Genomic DNA, 24,759 nt, shown 5'->3' with positions numbered 1-24,759 from the left:
TTATGTAAAACATTTTTATAACCCTGAGGAAGGCATTATATGAGCATACAGTTCATACAGTTGAAATATAAAAATGCAAGTGTAATATTGGAGGAATATAATTTATTTTTATTTTCAGTTTTATAAATGTGTGCTTTTCATTTGAGATCTGTTCTATCTAGTATTAGTCATTAAGATGTACAACAACTAGTAGGAAATCAAGATTAAAAAAGCAGTATGAAACAACTTTTATTATACTTGTCAAAATATTGTAATTTGCATTTGCATTTTCCCATTTTAAAATACAGTTTAAACATTTAGAAAAAAGTGCTAGCAATCTTCTTTTCAATCACGTAAGACTGATGTACTTCAATTTCTATGGTTAACAAGAAATCCTCTAAAATGTGGTAGGTATGGCTAACTAATACCAGAAAATCTTTACTGTGTTTTTGTTGTTGTTGTTTCAATTTGTGGAAATATTTCTTGGTGAAATGATGATTATGGAATTTGTGATTTTTAGTGCATGTGATTTTAAAGCACTAAAGAGAAAACTGGCTTTAGTGTGTTTATTAAAATAGAATTTAAGCAATGCATGATGTGACTGTATTTTTGTTCTTTTCTCTTAGAAATCAAGTTCCCTTTTGGGCCTTTTGGTGCGACCAGAATCCCAAATGCGGAATGAAACAGATGAAATACAAACTGCTGTCAGACAACAACTGGATAAAGAACTCATTAATCTTTTTAACACACTGTTATTTTGTTCAAAGTCAGTGACTGACAGGTACAGTTTAAATGGAACTGCCTGTGTCATTCTGACTGGAATAGTAATGCCTTGTGCTACTGCATCTTAGTCAGAGTTTGAAAATAATTACATCACAATACAGTCATAGTAAACTTTAAAAACGGAATATACTTCTCCTTAAGTGAAGATCAACATTAGCCATACCTTTTCACAGTAAAATTAGGAAATTAAGAAAATTGTGAAGAAGTGCACTAGTGCAATTTTTCAAAAAATGATAATTAAATTGATGGCACTGAGAAGATGGGCTGTTTCTTTTTCACTACTGGAAATTTGCTTAAGTGATAGCTGGATTTATTTTTCTACTGGCTTCTTGCAGGAAAGTAAAACAACAGAATATCAGCAAGTATTTATTTCCATCCACTTCCTTTTTGTTCCATAGTCTATCATTGACTATATTTGTGCACTTTGGTTATTGTTAGGACACCTACTTCCAGAATGAGATGCCATCCTTTTTCTGTCAGTCAGACAAACAGAAATTAACTTCTATTAGTTTTTTTTCTTAAGTTTTTATAAAATAATATTTTCACACTAAATCCTTCTATCCAAATGCATTCTATGATGCTAAAATTGCAGCTGACATATTTATCTGTGTGGCACAACATAACTGCTTGTAAAAATTTCTTCAAAGTGCTATCTTTATCATTCCTCCCACTCAGTTACTCAATTTCTAAATAAAACATAAGAAAAAAATGACAGCTAGAAAAAGAAGGATTATAGAAATCCCTGCCAGTTATGTCTTTACTCCTTTATTTTTGTCTACTTTGGTGATAGATTTGCAGGAAATGTTTTAAAACTTGGTGCCTGAACCAGAACAAACATAAGCAAGATCTTTCTGACACTTGTCACTCCGAGTTATCCAATGTTCTTGAACTCCTGCTCTTTTATGTGCTCATTAGAAATTAGAGTTCTATCTCATTTGTCTGTGTTTGGTTAAGCAGTCCTGTTCTGTAATTTACTTCTGCATTATTTGGTGTGTAAGCCAACGGTTACTAATTGATATGCTGAGACCCGCTTAATAGCAACAATAATAATGATGCACTGGCCTCTTACAAAATAATTCATTATAATAGCTTTATGCTCTCATTTGATGCTTTTTTACTTTTTATAATTAATCCAGAGAGGGTTTGGAACTTGCTGGATGTTTCAGAACTGAGCTGGCTCTCAAGCTGCTGCAGTGCTTAAGGCTAACAGATGCACCACATTTTTATGGTCTTCCTTCACTGGAGAGAACACTGAGAGGAATAGTTCATGTTACTGCAGTTCCAAACTGGAGTACATATTCTGCTACTGCTGAACCTGTCACAATTTGTAAGAAATATTTAACAGGTCTTCTTGAGGTAGGTATTTTGTTATAACCCAATTTTTTTTCTGAATGCTTGTAAAGTCATTGTAACTAATAATATTATAATTTTTATGCTGTACTTCCAGTGAATATAGTTATTATGAAAGGTGCTTTTCTTTCTCCAAGAAAATAGCTAAAAGATTAAGATGAGATTGAGCGATTTGTATCTTTACTTAAAGGAAAAAAAAGTTTTTAAATATGTTTACTTACGATGATTGACTATATTGCATGTGCCTTCCCATTCCCTTTACTCATTAGAATTTGATACAGAATTTTGATTTATTTATTCTAATTCAAGTCCCAAGAAAAGATAGAAATGACCTGTATTCTTGAATATAGAATTTTGGAAAATAAACTGTATTTTTAATTTCAAACATAGCAGAAAGAAGCTGGTTACAATAAGTGGCCTGTTTCCAACAAAAACAAACTTTTCAACTCTGAGATACAGCCAGCTTTCTATTTAATACTGTCCTTATTATCTACATCCACTTTATTCTTCATTTGAATAGGGAAATAAAATAACTACTGACCTTAAAGGGTTTAACCATACAGAAAAATGACGAATCAGTAAGCGACTCATAAATAAATTAACATCTAGCTAAAAGAGTGTATTTGATAATTCACCATCTTTCCACGAGTTTAATTTATGTGCATGCAGTGGTTTATACTCTACCTGTGTACTGCTTGCAGTAGAGTTACTGTGAACTTATTCCTACACTCCCAGGTCATCTCATCGTTTTATGTTGAATGGGGAGGAAACGCTATGTCATTCATGGGAAAAGGTGTTACAAAAAGCACTGTTCTTTGTTTGCTTCACTTATCTCATGAAATGATGGCTCAAGCTAAGGATACAGTGAGTACATTATAGTTTCCCTTATCTTGTCACTTTTGATGGCTAATCACCGATATATTTTAACTGATATAATTCAATAATTTAGTGTAATCATTCTGGAGAATCACAGTCAACTTCACTCAGTGCCTGTGATTGCCACTTATGAAAACATTTCAGTGTGATGAAGTACACTTTGTATTTGGAAATAACACTTTGTTTTTGGGGAAAAAAAAAAAGTATTCCTGCTAGCATTGCAGTTTTTATTTCTGCAATCCTGTAGTCTTTCTTGACTGAAAGAGGGGACTTATATTGGTCTTTATGTATGTATTTTTAATCATGTAGAATAATATCTATAGTGGCATAATATGGTGGTGGGTTTTTTATGACTGTTAGTCATAATGTGCCAGCAGCAACGTCCAGATTACTAACATTTTATATTGTTATCATAATAGTTTTAAATCCTATCCATTGTTTACAAGTCACATGATTAAGCGTGAGATCTTGTGGAGAGAGGAATACAAAGTTAACCTTCTTACTCTGTGCAAGCAATGTTGTACAGGAAATATTCTGGATAACTAATTTAAAAATAAAAATTACAGTTTATTATTAAAGCTAACTTAAAATGTACAGTCTAATGAATTGAGATAAAAACTAGTTAAAATCCAGGTGTCTTTTAATGTTATTTTGCTCATTAGCAGTATTATGAACCATTCTGGTTCTTTGTTACTTAAAGAACCACCTTACTAAGTTAGATGTAGAATCCTTTAGCTCATAGCAATGGACAGAAATGACCTACAGTTGTTCATAGAGTACATGAGAAATAGAACAGATGCTTAGTACTTGATAGAATTGCTACAATGTTTTATTTCATTTCTTTAGTATTGCTTTATAGTCATGTTTTGCTTACTTGGGTGTATTTCATTTTGTATTTTAATTCTCCTTCTACCTTCAAAGACTGTAAAAAAACATGTTTACTGTTATTAATATTGTGTATTGAGAAGATTCATGCGAAAGACAGTGTTCCAAGTGAGGCATCCAAATGCAGTCATCTATTCTGTAAAAAAAAATAAAAAATAAAAAAAAAATACAGGGCTGAGACGTTCAGAAGATGCACCTATAAAATTTGTTCACACTGAACATAATGCATTGTGCAGTGCCATGATTAAACAAAGCACAATGAGTATGGGGTTTTTTTGAGCTGAATTAAGGAGCTGTATTTGCCAAGTATGAATTCATGGAATCTGCAGCTAAATAGTATATGGCAAAGTAATAAACTGACTAAAGAGATAGCTGCATGTTCTTATTCAGCAGTTTCCTGCACACATATCATGTCTCAAATTTTTTTTTAGTCATTTAAGAAAAAATAAAAAATGTATGGAGTAATTCCTAAATATCCCCAATATTTCAAGTAAAATATTTAATCCCTTTAGTACTATTATCCTAATACTAACCAGAAACAGTCACAAATTTAATTTTCTTCAGTAAGTGGCGTCAATACAATATATGTATATTTATAGAGACAATGAACATCTTTTTCCTGGAGTATCAGCGTTATGTACATTTAAAGTAGCTTAGTATGCAATTGACAGCCCAGGCTGTTGATAGGCAGGCATGTCATTGAAAGATTTAGAAAATAATTTCTTACTTTATTTTCTGTTTTCTGATCAGGACTGGGTATCTCTTTGGTCTTTGCCTTACAATAACAGTGAAGATCAAGTTCCTTCCCACCTAGGTTTGACATGGCTGGTTCCTTTATGGGTAGATAGAGATCCTGAGGTTAGTTAATGCAAAGCTGATATCTTATTTTGACACCTAGCTATGTGCATGATTTTTGTTTCGGGAAGTTTATATTGGAACTACTGATTTGCATTATTTTCAATGTTACTGACTGTGTCCTAAATAACAGTACTAATAAAGAAGGGAGAATATTTTCTTATAAACACTCTGAAATCCTTCTCTATATCTTCAATCTTCTATCCTCTTATTAGTCATTTATGATAATGAATCGTAGACAGTTTTCATCAACATTGCTTTAGCTCTAATGCAAAAAATGTGTGTAAACTACAAATTTAGAGCAAATATATTTGATGCTCACCTTGTAAATTATGAGTTTTTGAATCAGAACTATTTTTAAATGGTAAAATGCATAGAATATTGAATATACATTTAAGTATTCAAAAATGTATTCATTTTGTTATTTATACATACATGTAGTTATGACTGTGAGTATAGAGCCAGGTGAATGCAGGAAAAATAACTTGTTTAAACAGTTTAAACCCTTTAAAAATCATTCTGTCTAAGCTACAGATTTAGTTGATTGAATTCAACAATAATTAAAAAAATGTGCTATTAGTGTGAGTAATGTCATTTTCTATTGTGTTTATATGAACTAGGTCAGATTTACTGCGCTTGGAATAGGATCAGCGCTTACATCTCTTGAAACAGGCTGTATTGCTTTAGCAGAGAGTTGCCAGAACATTTCAGGAGGGCTATGGGGAACAGCATTAAACATCTTTCTAGACCAATCTGAATGCAGCATGGTACGCAGGGAGGTATGTTTCTTGTCACATTCTGCTGTCTTAAATTGTAGGTAGTTTGTTAAGGAGAAAACAAATAGCTAGATTTTAATCTGCTTTGTTCTATTTGAAAGCACTTTGGCGTATCAGCTTGTCACCTGTTATCTAATAAATACTTCCTCATTGCAAACATAAGGTAATCTAATTTGCTCTTTTTAACTGTATAGACATCTCTGTCTCTCAACTCTAGCTGTAAGATTTCTGTTATTAATCTACATGAACATGAAAAATCTTTGTTTTGGCGTGTATGTAAAACAGTGGAATAATTTGTCAACTGTCCTGTTCAGTCGTATGTACTTTATTGAACTATGATGGCTAGACAGTAATGTTGATGCATTCATTTCTTTTAGGCTGCTTTTATTCTACAAAATCTCCTTGTGATCCCAATTCCTACTGAAGGTCTAAAAGACTGTATTTGGCAGGTGAGTGACTATTACTCTTGATGAGAAAGTTTATACTGTCACTGAGAGGCATTATTTGATATAAGAGCTTATGTCAATATATCTAAAAACAAATTTAAAAAGTTACATCTGAGATGAGAAAGAAGTATGTGAATAGATAAGCTTCTCCCACCTCCCAGAGACCTCAAGAAAACAAGTAAAGCTTTATTGTATAGTATCTTAGATCATGTACGTATGGTATCTTATATAGTATCAATGTTTTAAGATAAAAATTGGTTAGTTATTTTGCCTGGAATGCAACTTGAATTTAGGTGTATAAGAAAGAAAAACTCTGAGAAAGCAGAGTTTAATGTAGTGTTTAATATTTTGAAATATGAGTGACAAAAAGCATGCCTTCCCAAAGAAAGATGAAGTGGCTTGTTGGTTTAAAGACTTTTTTAAGAGCATACTCCCTTGCTTAAAGAGATGCTACAGCAAGTTGCTCAGGACTGTCATAAAATCACAGAATCACTCAGGTTGGAAAAGACCTTAAAGATTATCAAGTCCAACCATCACCTAACCATACTACCCTAACTAACAACTCTCTGCTAAATCATGTCTGTGAGCAACACATCCAAATAGTCTTTAAACACATCCAGGGATGGTGACTCAACCACCTCCATGGGAAGCCTATTCCAGTGCTTAACAACCTTTTCTGTTACAAAGTTTTCCAGATATCCAACCTAAACTTACCCTGGTGCAACTTGAGGCCATTTCCCCTCGTTTTGTCACCAGTGAGAAGAGACCAACCCCGCTCTCGCTGTAAGCACCTTTCAGATACTGGAAGAGAGCAGTAAGGTCTCCCATCAGCCTCCTTTTCCCCAGACTAAACAGCCCCAGTTCCTTCTCCTAATAGGGTATATTCTCCAAGCCCTTCACAAGCCTTGTTACCATTCTTTGGACCTGCTCCAGCACCTCAATGTCCTTTCTGTACTCAGGTGCCCAAAACTAAACACAGTACTTGAGACCTCACCAATGGCAAGTACAGGGGCAGGATTACTTCCCTAGTCCTGCTCACCACACCATTCCTGATACAAGCTGGGTTTGTTTTTTTTTTTGACTGCCAGAATCTGGTAATCTATAAAACAGCTGTACATATACAGACAAACAGTATTAGGCTTGAAGTTGTGTTTTGTTTGTTTTTGCCAGTTTATTTTTTTATGTAAAAGATTCCTTTAAAGAAATTAACTTTGTGAATTTCATGTTTTCAGGGACCTTGTGTACATGATGAAGAAACTGGCCTCTCCCAGACTGGAAAACCTGCACTTAAGGCTCTTTTGCATCACTGTCAGTTTTACCAACATTTGAATCAGATGGTGAAACATTGTTACTTAGGTTGTTATATGTTTGATGTGAATTCTTCCAAGGAAGACAGCCACATCATTGAAAAAGGTGGTTCAACTGGTAAGGTTTGTTAATTTTGCATATTTTTAACTTACTGAAGTAACATCTAGTTAAGTAATTCATATTAAAGATGGAGTTCAAATAGAATGTGTTAGCCATGAATGTAAATGTTTTCAAGCTCAAATTTTTACTTTAAAGTTCTAAGAATAAATAGATCACCCATTCAACAAATTTCAGAAAAAGCTCTGAACTGTTTTTTACAACTTCAAAAATTTATAAATGGAAAAAGATGTACTGCAGAACCAATTACTTTACCTTGCAAAGCATTAGGGGTAAAATACTTCTTACACTTGTGACTTTGACATAGCAGTACAATCAAAGTTTAAGAAAAAAGAAATACATAGACAGGTATATTACCAGGAGAAGAGGCTGACCCCCACCTTACTGCAACCTTCTTTTAGGTAATTGTAGACAGCGATAAGGTCTCTCCTTAGCCCCCTCCAGACTGAACAATCCCAGTTCCCTAAGCTACTTCTCGTAAGACTTCTGGATAGTGCCCTTCTCTGAACATACTCCAGTTCCTCAATGCCTTTCTTGTAGAGAAGGGCCCAAAACTGATTACAGTACTTAAGATGTAACCTCACCAGTGCTGAGTACAAAGGAACAAGCACCTCTATAGTCATGGTGACTACACTATTTCTGATGCAAGGCAGGGTGCCATTGCTTTCTTGGCTACCTGGGCACACCACTAGATCGTGTTCTGCCAGCTGTCAGCTAGAACCTCCAGATCTCATTGATCAAATGTAGCTTTTTCCATGCTTTTTTTGTTATAGCAGAAGATTGTATTCTATTCAATTTCTGTTTATTCAAGGGATTTACTGGATAATAATACAGTGGTACAATATGTAGAAAAACTGAAATATTTTCAGACTATTTGAAATATTTTGAATATTTGAGAATAACTGCTTAGCTACTTCTTTGTAGCATGAAACAATGTTTTGAAAGAGTTGTTAATCTATCTGCTGGTCTTGCAGTAATGTTTGTTTGATTCTGGTGTTTTTTTCTTTCCCCTCCATACAGATTTTGATGATTCTCTTAATCTTTGGAAGGCTCTGTCTAGTCAAAGCCCATCTTCACATTCTCAGTCAACATCAGAAACTATGGTAACTTCCAGTTAACCTCTTTATGTCAACTGCATTGTTGCTAACAGTATATGTTAAGGAAAATTAACACTGTTGGAAATGCAACTGCTTAAATATGAGTTTAGTTTAAGAGCTGAAACTAAATTGAAATTAATTCTGAATTAGTCTTGGGACGCTGAAGAACACTTTTAAGTGGCTTAACTCATCTAGCTAAATGCACAGAACAACGCTGAATTCTGCAGCTACTACCAGGAAAATATACTCTACAGAAATTACTCTATAATCAGCTTTATTGACAAAATACGGACATTTTTATCTATAGCTATCACTTCTGCAGCTTTTATTCAAACCATCCTTTTAGAAAGAACCTGTATTTAGATTATGTGGCTATAAAACTGGGTCAATGAAAGCATGAAAACCACAGATGCATTTTAGGTTGCAGATACGTGTTATCTCATAATAAATACTGGATTCTATAATGTTTTTCTAAGGAATGAAAGTGCCACAAAACTCAAGATAGATGCAAAAGACAAAAAAAAAAAAAAAAAAAGTAGATGAAACAAGATGAGACAAGATGATCCCTGTAATTAAAAACTCTAAACATTTACTATCTTTTAAAATGGCAAATGCAAAGAAGGAGGAAGCAAAGTATATTCTCCCAGTTCCAGAATGGATTTATAATATTAGATGAGACTATGCTTAAAGCTTTTATAATATCCATTAGATACCTAGTAAAAATTGTAAGTTTTCAAAGACTGCAACATAACTCTAAGAAAACTAACATACTGCACTGGGCAATCAATTTTTGAAATTTTGTTTGAAGTTCTTGGATGTAGAAATAACCAGCTAATGTAATATGAAAGCCATAATGCTACAGCAGATATAATTATCAAAGCTGTCACAGCTAAGTTTTTAAAAATATATTATAAAAATAGTGAATTACTAATGTAATAACATTATCTCAAAGTTTGTTTTCCACTTATTCTGCTTACAGAGGAACAAAATTTTTTCTGACAGTTCTTGGCAATACCAGTAAAGTATTTGCAGTAGACCAATAGTGATATAGCTGAAAAAGAGCTGAAGTCACCCAACGGGTGAAAGGGAGGCTCTACCTATATAGCACGCCTTCTCAGGGAGCAAGCCTAGGGCCAAGAACTGCTCTCTCTTCAGTGTCTGGCCCTTGTCTGAGCCCAGCATGGCTCCACCCTGGGTCCACCCCTTCTGGTTACCTGGGAAGCACAGGTTTGCTTGTGCTCACTGTGCCAGACAAAGCCCTTTACCTGTTCAAGCTGTGACCTAACATTTCCCCTACACCACTGTATTCTTTTATGGGAGAAGATACTTATATTAAGAACATGGTAGGTCATACTCATGCTCACTGTTTCACATTTCAGTTAACATGATCATGATTAATAAATGTTACTGCTGAAAGTCACTACTTAAGGCACCTGTATTGTTACATTAGTTTGCATTTCTTTTAGGCTTAAAAAAAAAACCAAACAAACACATAGAAATGTATTGTGTGGTTTTAATTTGTGTTTTATTTTATTAAAATGTTATTAGTTTAGGGCAATTCTAAGTTTGCTGATTACAGAATATTACTTTTGAACTAATTATCTAGATGTTTCTTTTCTATTAAACAGATGTACTGATATAACAAATACTTATAAAACACATTCGAGTGCTGTATTACTTTAACAATTCAAATTTTGGAAGGTGGTCAAAATAAAAATGCTGAAAAGCCAATACTGAAACTTTTAATCTACATATATTTCATATCTATTATTTTTTCTTCCTATTTTTACTCTCTATTATATGTATTTCTATCTAGCATTGCTGCTATTTTTGGAATGTTTTAATAATTTAGGAAAAAACTGAAAAACCCAACAAACACCTTTTGTTTATATTAAACTGAAATATTTAAAGCTGAGTATTTGAAACTAAAATAAATGAGACTGCATAGAAATCAAGAAATTGATACGTACATGAATACTAATTAGAAAAAGAAACCACATTTAAATAGGAATCTCACATTATTTCCAAATTGCTTCATACTGAATAGAATGTTACTTTCATAAAGAAGTTGAACATGTTTTGTTCATGTTACTCAAGGTGAAAGTTAAATTGCAGGGATTCTTACTAAAGTTGAATATTTGATCTACTTAAAGTTGTGCTTGAGTTCTCATGAAGAGCTGAAGAGTTCATTATGTCATGGCTTGAGTGGTTTAAAAGAAAAAGTAGTTTGGAATCTACTAGATCAAGTTAACGTATTTTCATTTAAATGTGTAAAGTAGCACATCACAGTTTAATGTAAAGGCTTAGCTCTGCAGTTCCGTTTAAAAAATTCACCTCTAAAATCAATTAAAGCTGAAAGCGTGTGGTAATAGATTCATTTATATCAAGCTTCCAGATATTGTAGACTTTGTATTTAGTAGGATTATGCTCTTATATTCTTTTTAAGTAATACTATTTTTTATTTTTTTTTTAATTCATGTGATACATATGTAGATTTCACAGAAAACCTTTGATTGTCATGAAGATAACCTAATTTTCATTTGTCTTGCACGCGGATTACCACTATGAGCTTTTTTAGCAGCTGCAAACTTATTTTATCGATTGTGTTTTTTGGCTTTAAAAAAGCACATATGATAGCTTCACATGATAGTTGGTAAATTACCAAGCTGGAATTAGAAATGCAAAGATTTGATATTCCAATACTGGTTTTAACTAGGAGGGGAAAGACATAAGAAGTGAATTGAGGCTAAATACAAAACGTATTTAAGTGTCTATCTAGTTAAATTTGGAAATAGTTTTTTAAAAAACTCTAACTTTACTTGCAATCAGACAGTTACAGTTTATTCCTGTTACAAATTATCTTCACATTTTACCTTCCTACTGGTTGGCTCAAAGTTTTCGATTTTGATGTACAAGGAAAAGAAATACTTTTATAAAGTCATTAACAAAAGCTTAAAGATACAGGAATGTAGTCATTTAAAGTACACTAGGTGGCATACTTTCACCGTTGCAGACAAAAAGAAGTCTGCAGGTCTTACTGAAGGAAAAATATTTTTCTGTATGATACTGATTTGATGATAACAGCCACAAGTAATTGAGAGTTGCAGGTAAAAATACTTATGTTGGAAACTTTCCTGATTTATTTTTTTTAAATTTTTCTAGTTAATTTCTACATCCATTCATTGCATAAACACCAACCTAGGAAGATGCAATTCCTTTTTGCTTCTATTAGTCACATCCTGAACATCTTTCTGGAAACCAAAATGATGGTTTTCATTTAATTCTGTAAATTGATAATAAACACAGCTGGATTCTTTTTCTAATGTATTTGAAATCAGTTCTAACATATAACAAAAAGACAGTGTTAGTTTTCAGTTTTTTCAGATTTCATGTAATCTGTGCTTTACTTGAACTATCTGCTGCCAAAGACTTTTCATGTGATTTTAAGTGAAAATAGTATGTAAGTTACTCTTAGGTTTCATCATTTTTCGCCACCTCTATTTTTTCTCTAGATTTACAAAAACTAAAAATTAGAAAATTAAAAAACAGATATATTCATAGAAGAAATTATTCTTTTCTTTTTTACTTTACCATATAAAGTAGTCTGTTAGAGGTCTTGAGAGGCTATCAGTACGATTATACACGATTTATAGAATGAAGAATGGCAATGTGGGAATGAAATCAATGATTCAAGGTCACATAAAAGACAGCAGGAGAGCTGAATTACTTATACTCTGACTGATAAATGCTGTATTTGACTGTAAATTTTGTATTTAAGATCTCAGTGAATTCCATATTTTTGTCCAATTTATTTTGCTGTAAACTGTACTGTGAGTGTTGCTGTTTTAGGAAAATAACCATGTTTTGTCTCTTATGGAATTTGCTACTTAAACATTAATCATAATGTAAATACATTAGGGCTGTTCTTTGTCCAGGGCTGCTTAGCAGAATGAACAGTTATTTTAAAAATTAAGCTAAGGTTCAGGTTAAGGATCTATAAACATTTCCCAAATAACGAAGTCATGGTCGTTCTTACCTGTGAAATCTTTGTCCTATTTTATAAATAATGTGTATTTTATTTTCAGGTTCTATGCTTACCAAATTGTTCTACAGCTAGGCAATTTAAATCTTTGAAAAAAAAATTAAGCATTGGAAGTCTACTAAACACCAGGACTGTTTACTAGTTTAAAAAAAATACCTTTTATTCATATCTAGTAGATAAACAGTAAAACCATTTCTCTTGTTTTTCATTGTGATGAGAGTTTCGTATTCTTTTCTAATTGTTCTAGTCTACAGTCATTGTCTCCCCATCACACAACTTTTTTTTATCCCATTGAACTCCCTTGGAATATCTGTTGTTTTGCTATTAAGCAGCAGAACACTTCATTGCTCCCAGAAAGAATATGGTGGCAATAGTCAATATCCTTTTGTGGACATGATGTCCTAGACCTCCAGCTGATCCTTATCAAAGGTGATGTATGGAAGTGGTTATCTTTTATTTCCTGGAATACGTAACACTGTGGAAGTAACTTTGTTGCATTACTGTATGTATTCTGTTAAGATAGCGAAAAGATTAGTTTTTTAACCCATATCTCAGTATGAAGCAATTAGAAATAAATGTCATATTACTGCAAGAATATGATGCTTTTCTAACCAGATCAAACTTTCATTCATCTTTTTCCTTACGTATCTAATACCCTATTTTTTATTTATTTGCCAAAAATCTTTAGATATTTTTGCAACAAACATAATTTATTGTCCTATTTAAATGATATTATTTATTAACATATGAATGTACTTATATGAATTCATAATAATATCTTTAAGCTGACTCTCAACATGGTAATAATTTCTTTCTTGTTGCAGAAGTGGAGGTTGCATTTGGAGTTTGTTACTTGAGAAAGATTAATGCCTTTTGTCAATTATTAGAATGCTTGGAATTGTAGTGCTAAATAAGTGCAGAATTTGTCATGTGTCCAGATGGATTGATTTACTCTTGTATAAATGATTTTAATAACTATTTATGTCAACAAGTGTTAAACTTTAAATAATTTATTTCAAATATCAAATATGCTTTTTAGTTATATATCTAAACAAAGTTTGAATTTGAATTAGTTGGTGCAATTTGGTACTGCTTTTTAGCAACACAAAACAGAAGTACCCTGTTAGGCATATCTTAGTGACTCTGTGACCCCAGATATCTTAGGTATGAATGTTCTTGACTTTACACACACACCCCAAATCTCACTTACAAATCTTGCCACCTCCAGATTTCTGTTCATGCATAGATTTTAGTCTCGAGTAAAGTTGTGCATGTAGAACCATAGGACAGTTTCTATTGGAAGAGACTTTAAACATCATCTAGCTCCAACCCCTCTTCCAACAATGGGAACACCATCCACTAGCTCAGATTGCTCAAAGCCCCATGGAAGCCTGGCAACATCTGGCATTGATGGTTAGCGGGACAGCGGGATTAAACCTTCTCAAAAGAAGAGAAAATACGGTGTGGAGAATTGAGGTAGCTGAATGTGCTCCTGAGAAAATCAAAGCCTGGAAAGCATGATCTAGTTAGCTGCAAGAATACAATGAGTAGGAAGAGAATAATTCTGATTTCCTTTTTTCCTGCTCCATCTTTTATATTTTGTCAATTGAGCTGGTTCTGACTTTTCCATAGTTAAAGAATATTCTAACTGATACTTTAATTAAGTTTTATTCTTATATTATATATTATATATTATATATTATATATTATATATTATATATTATATATTATATATTAAAAATTCTGAAATATTTCAGTCTTCCTTAGAAAGCTCACTATGAAGAAAAGTCTAGAAAGATCCTTCTCCAAGTTGTGACTGTCCTGAGATTTCATTGCTGTTCCCAAGGCTCTGTATTCTTTACACTGTAAATTGTTATTCTTGGAAAAAAACGTTATGTGAATTGTTTAGATAAGAATCAAAATTAACAGACCTGAAAAATGACCTGGTATGAACAGCACTTGTCATTTATTCTGCAACATGTCACAGGTCTTGTGTCACAAAACTGTTAAAGTTTGGAGTCTGTGTCTTCTGATTTCAAGCTTGTGGTCATAAACACCGTAACAAAAGCATTAAGAATCCCTTTTGAAAGCATTCAAAATTAATAATATGATGAATAATCTAGTTGTTCAACTGGTAGAAAAAGCATGCTAAATTATTTAATGTGATGTAAGTATCTCATATTTTCAGCATGAAATAAACATATTTAAGGTTCATGGGATGAAGATTAAGATAAATGTTCAGAGTCGGACAGGCTCTGGAACTTCAGCTTTAGCTGACAACTAACCCACTTGTGGTATTTTTCTTACGTTGTGGTATAAATGCAAAAGTCCTGATAGTCTCAGTAGAGCCAATATTCCATGAGGAATTTGAGTTTAAACACTTCAGTAGTGACAGAACTATGTAATTCCAGAAATTTCCAGTATCATAGGCATTGATTAATTTTTAAGTGAAATGTTTCAGCTGGTTCATATTACTTATAGTTCAATATTTTGATTTGTGGGTAAATTTATATATTTTCATATATATATAATGTATATATGAACAAATGTCATGAAATTAGTTTTGGTTATAAGTAATTTGTATCTTTTTTTTTTTTTTTTAATTTAAGCCAAATGTAAATAGGAGTCTCCTCTGTGAAAGCTGGAATCAACTAATATTCTTTTTATGACTTTCTAGATTCTGTCTGCATCACCAGTACCAGGGAATGTTACTGAGCTTCAGGCAACAGTCCCAGCAAATTCAACTGGTTTCATTCCTGAAACTGCAATTAATCGGCTTATGGCACAAGGTAAGTCAAACTTTGAGTTTGTATGCATAGTAATTACTGCTTGGCCTGCTAATATTCCAGTATTTGTACTTGGGTATAAAGTGTGTGTATTAGTGGAACACTCACCATTGATGCTTCTAATGGTTATTTCAGAAAACAAGTTTGAAAGACTCCCTGTAAAAGGAGATGGATTTGACAGAAGTAGAAATGGTTGATACTGCTTGAAGTGTAACTCATTCCTGTCATCCAACCACCCTTTCAAAACATTCCCTATCGGTGAAGCAGTTGTATACGTATGCACATACACAAAAAGCTTTGTATGATTATAAATGTAATTCAATTTATATGTAGGCTGATAAAATGTATATAATGTATATAAACTTAGGTAGACGATATGTAGATCTACATATTCATATCTTTATATAGATTCATATCTTTATATAAAGATATAAATGGCTTTTGTTTAGGAAAGAATTGAAAGCAAAATTTATATCATTATAAATTTACCATTTATATTTAATGATTACTGGTGCCCATAGAACATTTCAGAGCTATTTTAAATAACGCTTTTCTATATTTGATTTGTTTTGTCTTTCTTTTCTTTTTTTTTCCTCCCTTGCTCCAGCATATACCACTTTACGTATATATATTTTAAGTATATTCAGACATTTTATTTAAAGTAGAAATCATGTTGTTTTGTGGGACTGTTTTAATTCATCTTTTGTACATTTTGTATGTGTGTTTTTTTGTTTTTTTTTTTTTAATTAAACATATGCTAGGTCGAAGTGATACTACCACAACAGCATCTCCAAGTCAACATGATTCTCCTATGTCTGCTGCAATGTCTAAACAGTGTGCTGTAGTCACACCTGCACTTTTGTCAGCTGTTTGCAGCCTTCTGCACAATCTGCTGATTGTTGCACCAAAAGATACTGGAATTGCCCTTCAACAAGAGTTGCTAACAGCTCTCAGCGGGTATGAAATCAATAGCTGATGAATTACAGACAAGTTATAGTAACAGAGGTGAAAAGTTTGAAAGGGGATCTACCAGTATTTCTTAGTAGTTAAAAACATTGATCTCTTTTTCCTTCTGAAGTGTTCACAAATGCGTATTGGCATTTTTGAATATACAGAGATATATATTTTATTTTCTATAGAATTAGTTAATGATACCGTATGTGGTGTTTACCTTCTAATGAACTGCTTTGTATACTGTGTACGGTCTCAGTGGTAATTTAGTTGTTAAGAGGGAGAGGAGTTTTTTTTTTTTGTTATTTAACACTTCAGTATATGTTCAGCTCTTCAGAATTGCAGATCAGTTTGATTTGTTTTATAATTTTCTAGTATTAATTGCTAGCTATATTTTGAGGGTGAGCCAAGGCTTGTTGCAGTTAAAGAGTGAGTAACGTGTGCCAGCTTTGTGAAGTATTAGATCAGAGACTGTAGTGGGTTTTCTTGTTTGTTTGTTTGGGGTCTGTTTGTTTTTAAAGAAGGAACATCTTCAAAATGGTCTTCAGATTATATTGCATGTTTCCACTCACATCATAACAAATTCTTTCATCTATAAGCTGTTTTAAAAATCATGAAGAGGAGAATGAAAATTGTGGGGTTTTTTTTAAGGCTTTGAAGAGCTTTTGCACTTGCTCTTCATACTGCAATTAATGATAAAAAAAAATCATATTTGAATACAATTTACAGTATTACAGAGCTGTTTATTCTTACATAGAAAAGAAAATAAGCAATCAAATATAAAGAATATGATAATGACCATTGGAATTCACATTAGTCTAGCAATTATGAAACTGCTGAATGCTACTATAGTTGCTATTACATTAGATTTGTTTAAAGAAAAATTTAGAGACTATAGTTAAATTATGATCTATTTTTAATATTCAGATATAGAATGGTAACTTAGTAGAATGTTTAATTATTTTAGTGTATTTCTAACCAACTTTATTTTGTTTTAGTCTTGTGAGTGCTAATCTGGTTGAGAGATGTATCTTGGAACTGAAAGCTCCATTGGGTAATCCATGTCATACAGAACACGTAAAAGCTCAGGTTAGAGAAGTACTTATTTTTTTTAATTATTAAAATATTATGTTTTCTATCTATATTTATTAACATATGCCAGACATGTTACATTTGTATGAATCTTTGTGCTTTTGAAAAAGTTTAAGTGAAGATAGTGCACTATGCTTAACACTGAAAAATTAATTTCTGTATTAGAACTGTATTTAGAACCATCAAACAACTGAATACTAATTTTTTTTTAACACAATTACAGTAAACATATAATAGATTTTCTTTGTACAGTACTGAAGTACGAGCCAGATGCAGTTAGTGACACAGTTATTTTACATGATATATCTGGCAGCTTTACTTTGGTTCTAGTCCTGTGAACACCTGAATAGTTCTCAACTCACTATGGTGTGCAGTGTATAAGGGTTATTGCCAGTGGAACTACTATTGTCTCAAATTTAACTTATTAAAATAAGTTTGAAGGTGGATGCTCAGAGCATTAGGAAAAAGTGATATGTATTCATTCAAAAAGTTATGAATCTATTAAGTTAATATATTTTTTAAAATGTGAAAAATGCAAATATATGACTTCATTTCTTATCCTTTGAAAATATTTAACAGGTATTATTGTTACTTCAATACTTATCATCTGTGTCCAGGCTTCTGAAGTCATGTTTACTGGTGGACTCTCAGCTTGTAATTCAGGAACCATTGAAACCTCTCTTAAGAAATGCCTTCACAATTCTCTCCATTCGCTCTAAAGATGGGCTAGGTAATGAAGAGCTTTGTTTCCAATAAAGTCATACAGAGGCAGCTCTTTGTTTGAGTAGTGGCTTCATTTGGTAGCAGTTGTTTCCAGGCCCAGCTATCCAGATTTGTGTGTATGTATAAATAGATTTTTCTATATTCATCGATTTTTCTATATTCTCTTTGCAGATTCTGAGTTAATATCTGTACTTCATGAAACCTGGGTAGATTTCTTCAACCTTCTAACTACATTGATTTGGAACAGTAGCCAAATAGTTTTTCCATTTGTGGCAACAGCTCTTGCAAGTCATTGTACAGCAGTAATTGGTAATAACTCTTTCTGAATGGGTTCAACCTGGTAGCAAATAAAATAAATTAATAAACGGAAGAGGGAGGCATACCATGTTACCTTCTAAGTAATTTCCAACATCATATACAAAATTACAAGCATAATTGTATCTGGGGAGCTTGACTGAATTTTTCTCTTGATTTTGTATATTGGACAGTAGTTCTAGCTCTAAATTGTAAACAAATGCATCACTTTCAAATTGAGAATGAAATGATCCATTTTTTTCCTTTTGAAGATATTGTTGCTTATCTTACTCAAAAGGAAACTGAAAGCTCTAGAGTGAGATAAGAGTTACAGCAATTCAAGATTATTATGCAGGTGGTTTGTCAAAGGGGAGGCGAGTATTATCTTTTTTTTAAAATTTTTTTAATTGTTCCTTTGTGAATTACTTGTATTTATCACCATGCTTCTCTAATATATTTAGAGACACCAAGGTATGAGTGTCACTCAAGCTTATGATTTCACCTTTCAGATACAATTTGCGATTGTATTCATCTGTCAACCACTCATCCAGCTTTATATACAGCTAGTTTACAGTTCCTTTCTGTCCTTTTGAATGAAGAAGGAAGAAGACAACTGCAAGATAAACAGAGCATATGTCAGGATCCAACTGTTAGCTTTCTTTTAGATCACTCTGAAGAATGTCAGGCATCAGTGATTCAACTTACTGAATTAATTATTCAGGTATTTAAAATTTCATTGTGTGCTTTTCTGTACTTTGTTAAAAAAAAGAATGTTGTTGCCTAAAAAAAATATGTTTCTAATAATGAACCAAGGCACCTTTCATCTGAGACATCTAGAACTTAATTTATTAATGAATTTTGAAATTCATTAAATAATTTGGAAAAAAAAATTGAAGCAGCAGCTCCTGGGAAGTTCTTTGCATGGACATTACTGTTCTGCAAAAGCATGGGATAAGATCTTTTGTAGGAAAGATGTCAGAGTATCTTTGGCCAAATTCTGATATGGTCTTTTTTCTTCATTTTTCAAATATGTTATGAGATTTTGTGGCTCAGGTTGTAATTCTCCTCATTGTAAAATCACTGAAGAATCATTGTTCTTAATAAGATGATTTTGTAAATCAGAATGGACCATTAACTCCTTCAGTTAATTCTCTGCCATTCTAAGAGCAGTGTTATTGTTCTTTAATATACTTCTTATTAGTGTATTTTCCAAACTAGTTTTAAATTGACCAGGTAGCATATTTTCATTGAATCTACTAGCAAGTTTATATATTGGTGGCAAGATGTTTTTCTTGAGACTCACTCTGAATGTTCTGTCTTTCCTTCAGTAATTTCATAATTTGAATTTATACATCCTTGCTCTGTCTGAAATAATCTTTATCTCCTTCATTTATTTACATTGTTAAAATATTATCCATTTCTTAGCAATAAAACAAGTTACGCAAGAAATTTGTCTAATTTACCTTTCCCTATATAACAGTTCTTTTGTCTACATATTTATTGTCCATTTTTATATTATGTGCAGTTTTTCATTATAATAATAATATTGATCCATGAGTAAGCCTACTAAAAAAGTTGGCTGCAAATGAAACACTTCAATTTAGTAATGCTTTCTTTTTTATTTTTGTGGGGTTTTGTTTGCTTCTTTGGTTTTGTTTGTTTTGTAGTGTTTGTCTACAAGATGCAGGTTTCAGTTACAACTACTGTTGTGTTGTACTGTACTATGTGTACAGTTCAACTACATATGATGTAGTTTACAATTTCTGTTGTTCTGCAGTCACTGTTTTATAGTAATTTTTACAGTCACATTTAGTCCTATTTTGATATGTAAAATGTATGTATCAGTGCCTGTTGAATGGTAGGAACAAAATATTGTTATATTGTTGTGTTAGTATTGTTTTATCTCTCTTCCTGTGGTTCTTGAATTCTTGTCAAATTAACTCAAAGGAGAGCTCAAAAGATAACCTGTGCTTCCTGAAGCTTTATACTACTTATAAATGATATATCTGATGTAATTTAAAAAAAAAGAAAAAAGAAAAAAGAAAGGAAAAAAAGGCAGAATTGGAAAGAAGCAGCTTCAATTTTCCAAAGAGCAAAGTGCAGATTTAGTTACATCTATTCATTTTTTTGTTTTCTCATGATAGTTATTGTGATGCAGTTGAAAGAGGAGGTCATATAGTGTAAAATAAGCCATTAAAATGTCAGAAAATGTACATATGGTCTTTCTCTTAGAGAAGCACTTAAATAATTAACACAAAGGAAGGTGTGAATAGGAATTTTTAAGCTATCACTCATCTCCATTTAACATCCTAACTATATGATGTCTAGAAAATGGGTGTTATATAATGGCAAGTGCTTTCATATATCTGCACGTGTGAATGTTAGAGGTGGTAAATTGATATGTGTAATTCCATACAACCACTTTAATAAATACCCTACTGTCTTTGAAAAGTGTTGGTGCTTTTGTGTATATAAACTTTAGCACTTCTTTGTGCATTTTCAAATTCAGAAATAAATGCTATAAGAAAAACATAATTGGTACATAAAATCTCAAGTTTAGGACCTTATTATTTCTTGATACAAAATTTAAAATGTTTATGAATTATGTGAACTCCCCTCCAAATAACATGCAGTTGTTGGCTTAGACTAACATAGTTAGATCTGCTGAGGATTTATGAGACATCTTAAGCTTATTTGTCATAATTCATAAAAAGTATTGAAAGTGACCATTCTCATTTTGATACAATATTACTAATAAATTAAAATCATGGTTGAAGGCTTTAAAATTCTACCTATAGCTATTGATGTGCTTCAAGAATAACCTTTTACTAGCTTTTACATTTTTTTAAATTTAGGTAAAATTTTGAAGTAAATGAAATGGAAACTTACAAATAAATAGTTATTTAACTATTTATCTGTAGTGCAGATGTAGTACACCTAACTTTGCTTATTTAATAAGTTCTAAGTGTCCACAAAATATTTTAATTAAAGGAAAATACTAAGGAGATTGACAAGGAACTATGGAGGATTTTCTTATTTTGTTTCATTTTTGTTTTAATTATTAATTATATTAAATTAATTATATGTATATGTACATTTTATTTATAGTTCATGTTTACTTATTTTGATAGATTTATACATATATAAATATATTTATATATGTACACACAAGTAGAAATTTAGTCAGCTAAAAGATTTTGAATGGTTAGATCAAAAACATCCCATGTCTCTGCTTTGGTGCTTTAATCTACTGGAAGTTGTCTGTATCATTAATTAAAGTTGTTGTCAATATCTTTGCCAAGTTATTGGCTTACTAGTCTTCATCTCCAGACTTTTTAGTTCTCATTCCATTGAACTCTTTGATAAATGATAACTCTTGAACAAATATTGATATTTTATTGCATATTAAAAAATTAAAAATGTGAAACAATTATTAATTAAAGGATTGAATCTGACAAAAGACGGTATATGTGATATTCATAACTGTGTCAAATTTAGGTAGTCATATGGCTAAATATTTATGAGATTTCTGTTGGAAGTACTAAGCTCTAACTTGGATGCCATGTTTTAGAATAACTTTAAAAATAAGCTTTTCTTTCACCATAAACCAGTGTAGAAACCAACTTTCTTGTATTCTGTTTACACTAAATACCATTTTTCAGTTACTTTGGAACCTTATCTGAGGAGAAAATTGCTAGACAGATAAAATTCTCTAGCAGATAATACATTACTCACAGACAGCTCTCAGTCCTTTCCTCTATCTTGTTATATGACTTCAAATATTATTTTGAAACTACAAAGCATGCAGTCTTCTTATTAGAAATACTGCATGCCCACAAAAACAAAAATCAGGAACACAAAAGTAAGACAAACTGCTATTTTACTCTCACTGGAAGAGTATGTAAAATTTACCTATGTTGATATTTTTATTCTTAAGAAATTCACTGGTATGTAGTGCTTCTTCATTTTATTGAAGGAAAGTGACATTGCACTGGAAGTATGTCAGTAAGTTGACAGTGATAGTATGCCTAAGTATTAGGAATGGTCTGTGGAAGGCTGAGATTATTTAACCTAGGCTTTGGGAAGGTAGCGTGTAAGGAAAAAAGAAAGATGAGTAGGCTTTAGGAGCAAATAGGTGTGAATATAGTGATGAACTATCAGAATGAGAAGATAGACTATGGCAGCATATTTACAATATGAGTAATACTTTCAGCATGATTACTTTTTCAGTGTGATAATGAAATTGCTTTATTTGTAGGTTTGTGAAAGGAAATCTTCAAAGGATGTGCTGAAAGAAGTTGCTGCAAATGCATTGCTCTCTCTATTAGCTGTCAGTAAAAATGCCCAGAAATATGCACTGGAAGGTGAGCATTTTTAAATGTATGATCAGTGCTTTACAAATCGTTTGAAGATGTTTTTCACATTTTACTAATTGTAATAGCCTTTGTCAGAACAAAATATCTAGTTTTCAGAAACTTTTTTTTTTTTTTTTTTTTTTGCTAAGGTGTTTTTGCTAAAATGTATTAATAATAAATCCAGTATCCAGTCGAAAAGTACGTGTTTAAATATCATATATGTTAGGACAGGTGAGCTATTACTACTCACATTCATCCATTCGATACCAAAGATCTCTTCGCTCTGACAGTGTCTTAAAGAATTCATCCATTTCTTGTTTCGTGGCAATACAGGCTTGTTAGTGGAAGTATGCTCCGTATTTTCAGTTCTGTCTGCACCCAGAGAAGAAAATACTTCTTCACTGCTCCACTCTTTCCTGCCTCTCTAGTTTTATTCTTCCAATTTTTCAGTTTAAGTAATATTTTTTCCTCTTGCAGTGCAACATCTTCCATTCCTAGGGTATGTACAGTAGTAAAACAGAATTAAAAACCTCTAATGAGAGGTTTTTGAATCTACCAGTTAATTTGTGTTTGTCATCTATTGTACATTTCATATTCGCTGATCATTGCAAGTACCCTTTTTTTCTCTTGAATGCTTTCTCAGTACTTCCATCTCTGCTGGTTTGTTTGGTCCTTTAAACCTAGATTGCACTGATATATATAGCTTAGGTATATCTGCTCAATGCCTGGTCCTAGTAGTGGCAGAAAACTCCAATCTTCAAATCCTATTTCCTGCTACTTCCCAAGGTATTAATGGTCTTTTCAGCCTTTGCTTCAATCAACGTGGTTCATATGTTGAAGAACCCACTGAGTCATCTAAGATCTGACTAATGTAAAAGCACTATGAGTGCTAAAGCAGCCTTTAAATCCTAGCTGTGATACAGCACAAGTTTTAAAGATGAGTTCTGGAATTCAAATTATAGTTCAGAAAATATCTATAGCTCTATCATCAAAAGTTGAACTCTTAAGAACTACTTTTAAATGCACAAATGCAAAGTCCTGCACCTGGAGAGGAACAACAGCTTAAAACTGTGTAGCCTGTAGGACCTTGAGATAAGCGGTAGGCTGACTGTGAGAAGAGCATTTTGGACTATATTAAGCATAGCCAATAGGTTGAGGAAAAAGATTATCTTCCTCTACCTAGGACTTTCTAGGCCAAATCTGGAATAATGTATCCAGATTTGTCCCAGTACAAGAAAGTTATCAGCAAATTGGTGTGATTTTAGTGGAAGGCCAACAGGGTGGGCAGGATCTGGAGCTTAGAGGAGGGACTGAGGCCAATGGCCTTCAACTGGAGAAAAGAGGCTTTGGGGAGGACCTAATATTAATCTGCATGTATATATGAGGTTGTGAAGAAGACAGATTTTTTCACAGTATGTAGAAAAGGAGGATGAGAGAGAATGGGTAAAAATTGAAATGAGGGAGTTTCTGTCCCCACAGGAACGTTTTGTCTTTCAGGGTAGCCATATAGAGGATCAGGTTGCCTAGATGTATTATGCAGTCTTTGTCCTCGAGACTTTCAAGACCAGCTAGGTAGGACACCAGGTAGACCATGTCTAGTCTTACAGCTGATTCTACTTTGAATTCTAGTGTAGTCTGTATGACCCTTGGATGCTATCTCTTCCAACTTGAATTATATCCCATGATGCTGTGGTCTTCTTGTAACTTTGAGAACTCTGGATGCCATTAAACTAATAACATTTTTTTCACTCTGAACCACCTGAATCTTAGCTTTTTGGTCTTACTTCAGATGTAGCAAATCTTCTGTGATGGACAAAAACTTGGGTAAGATAAATAAGTGCCCTGATCTTTCAAAGATTTAGTCTTTGCAGCTTTATTGGAGATATCCTGAAGGGTTATGATTTGCTATCTTCAACCTCCCAATTCATTTTCATAAGCTAGCCTGTCTCCATCTTTGTCAACTGTCTGTCTTATTTCAGTGACTCACAGAAATGATGAATTTTTGGAAAAATAGGTGATAAGAAGAAATCATCAAAAATCACCC

The 24,759-nt window shown here is 32.5% G+C and overlaps 1 protein-coding gene across 1 annotated transcript in view; it reads left to right on the top strand.

Moving 5' to 3' along the window:
* RTTN (rotatin) overlaps window positions 1–24,759 on the top strand; it is a gene marked incomplete at both ends in the record, with an annotated part of 77,792 nt that overhangs the window by 41,074 nt on the left and 11,959 nt on the right. Inside the window, 15 exons of the mRNA XM_079533350.1 lie at window positions 606–760; window positions 1,899–2,118; window positions 2,848–2,976; window positions 4,624–4,731; window positions 5,349–5,507; window positions 5,882–5,953; window positions 7,183–7,375; window positions 8,396–8,478; window positions 15,192–15,303; window positions 16,062–16,257; window positions 17,250–17,340; window positions 17,923–18,073; window positions 18,238–18,375; window positions 18,870–19,081; window positions 22,619–22,724. Of these exons, the coding sequence (XP_079389476.1) occupies window positions 606–760; window positions 1,899–2,118; window positions 2,848–2,976; window positions 4,624–4,731; window positions 5,349–5,507; window positions 5,882–5,953; window positions 7,183–7,375; window positions 8,396–8,478; window positions 15,192–15,303; window positions 16,062–16,257; window positions 17,250–17,340; window positions 17,923–18,073; window positions 18,238–18,375; window positions 18,870–19,081; window positions 22,619–22,724 (2,125 nt within the window). The remainder of the gene's footprint in view (window positions 1–605; window positions 761–1,898; window positions 2,119–2,847; window positions 2,977–4,623; window positions 4,732–5,348; window positions 5,508–5,881; window positions 5,954–7,182; window positions 7,376–8,395; window positions 8,479–15,191; window positions 15,304–16,061; window positions 16,258–17,249; window positions 17,341–17,922; window positions 18,074–18,237; window positions 18,376–18,869; window positions 19,082–22,618; window positions 22,725–24,759) is intronic.

Source organism: Tetrao urogallus (assembly GCF_951394365.1).
Source record: "Tetrao urogallus genome assembly, chromosome: 3".
Classification (NCBI taxonomy): Eukaryota; Metazoa; Chordata; class Aves; order Galliformes; family Phasianidae; genus Tetrao; species Tetrao urogallus.
This window is presented reverse-complemented; position numbering and strand designations above follow the sequence as displayed.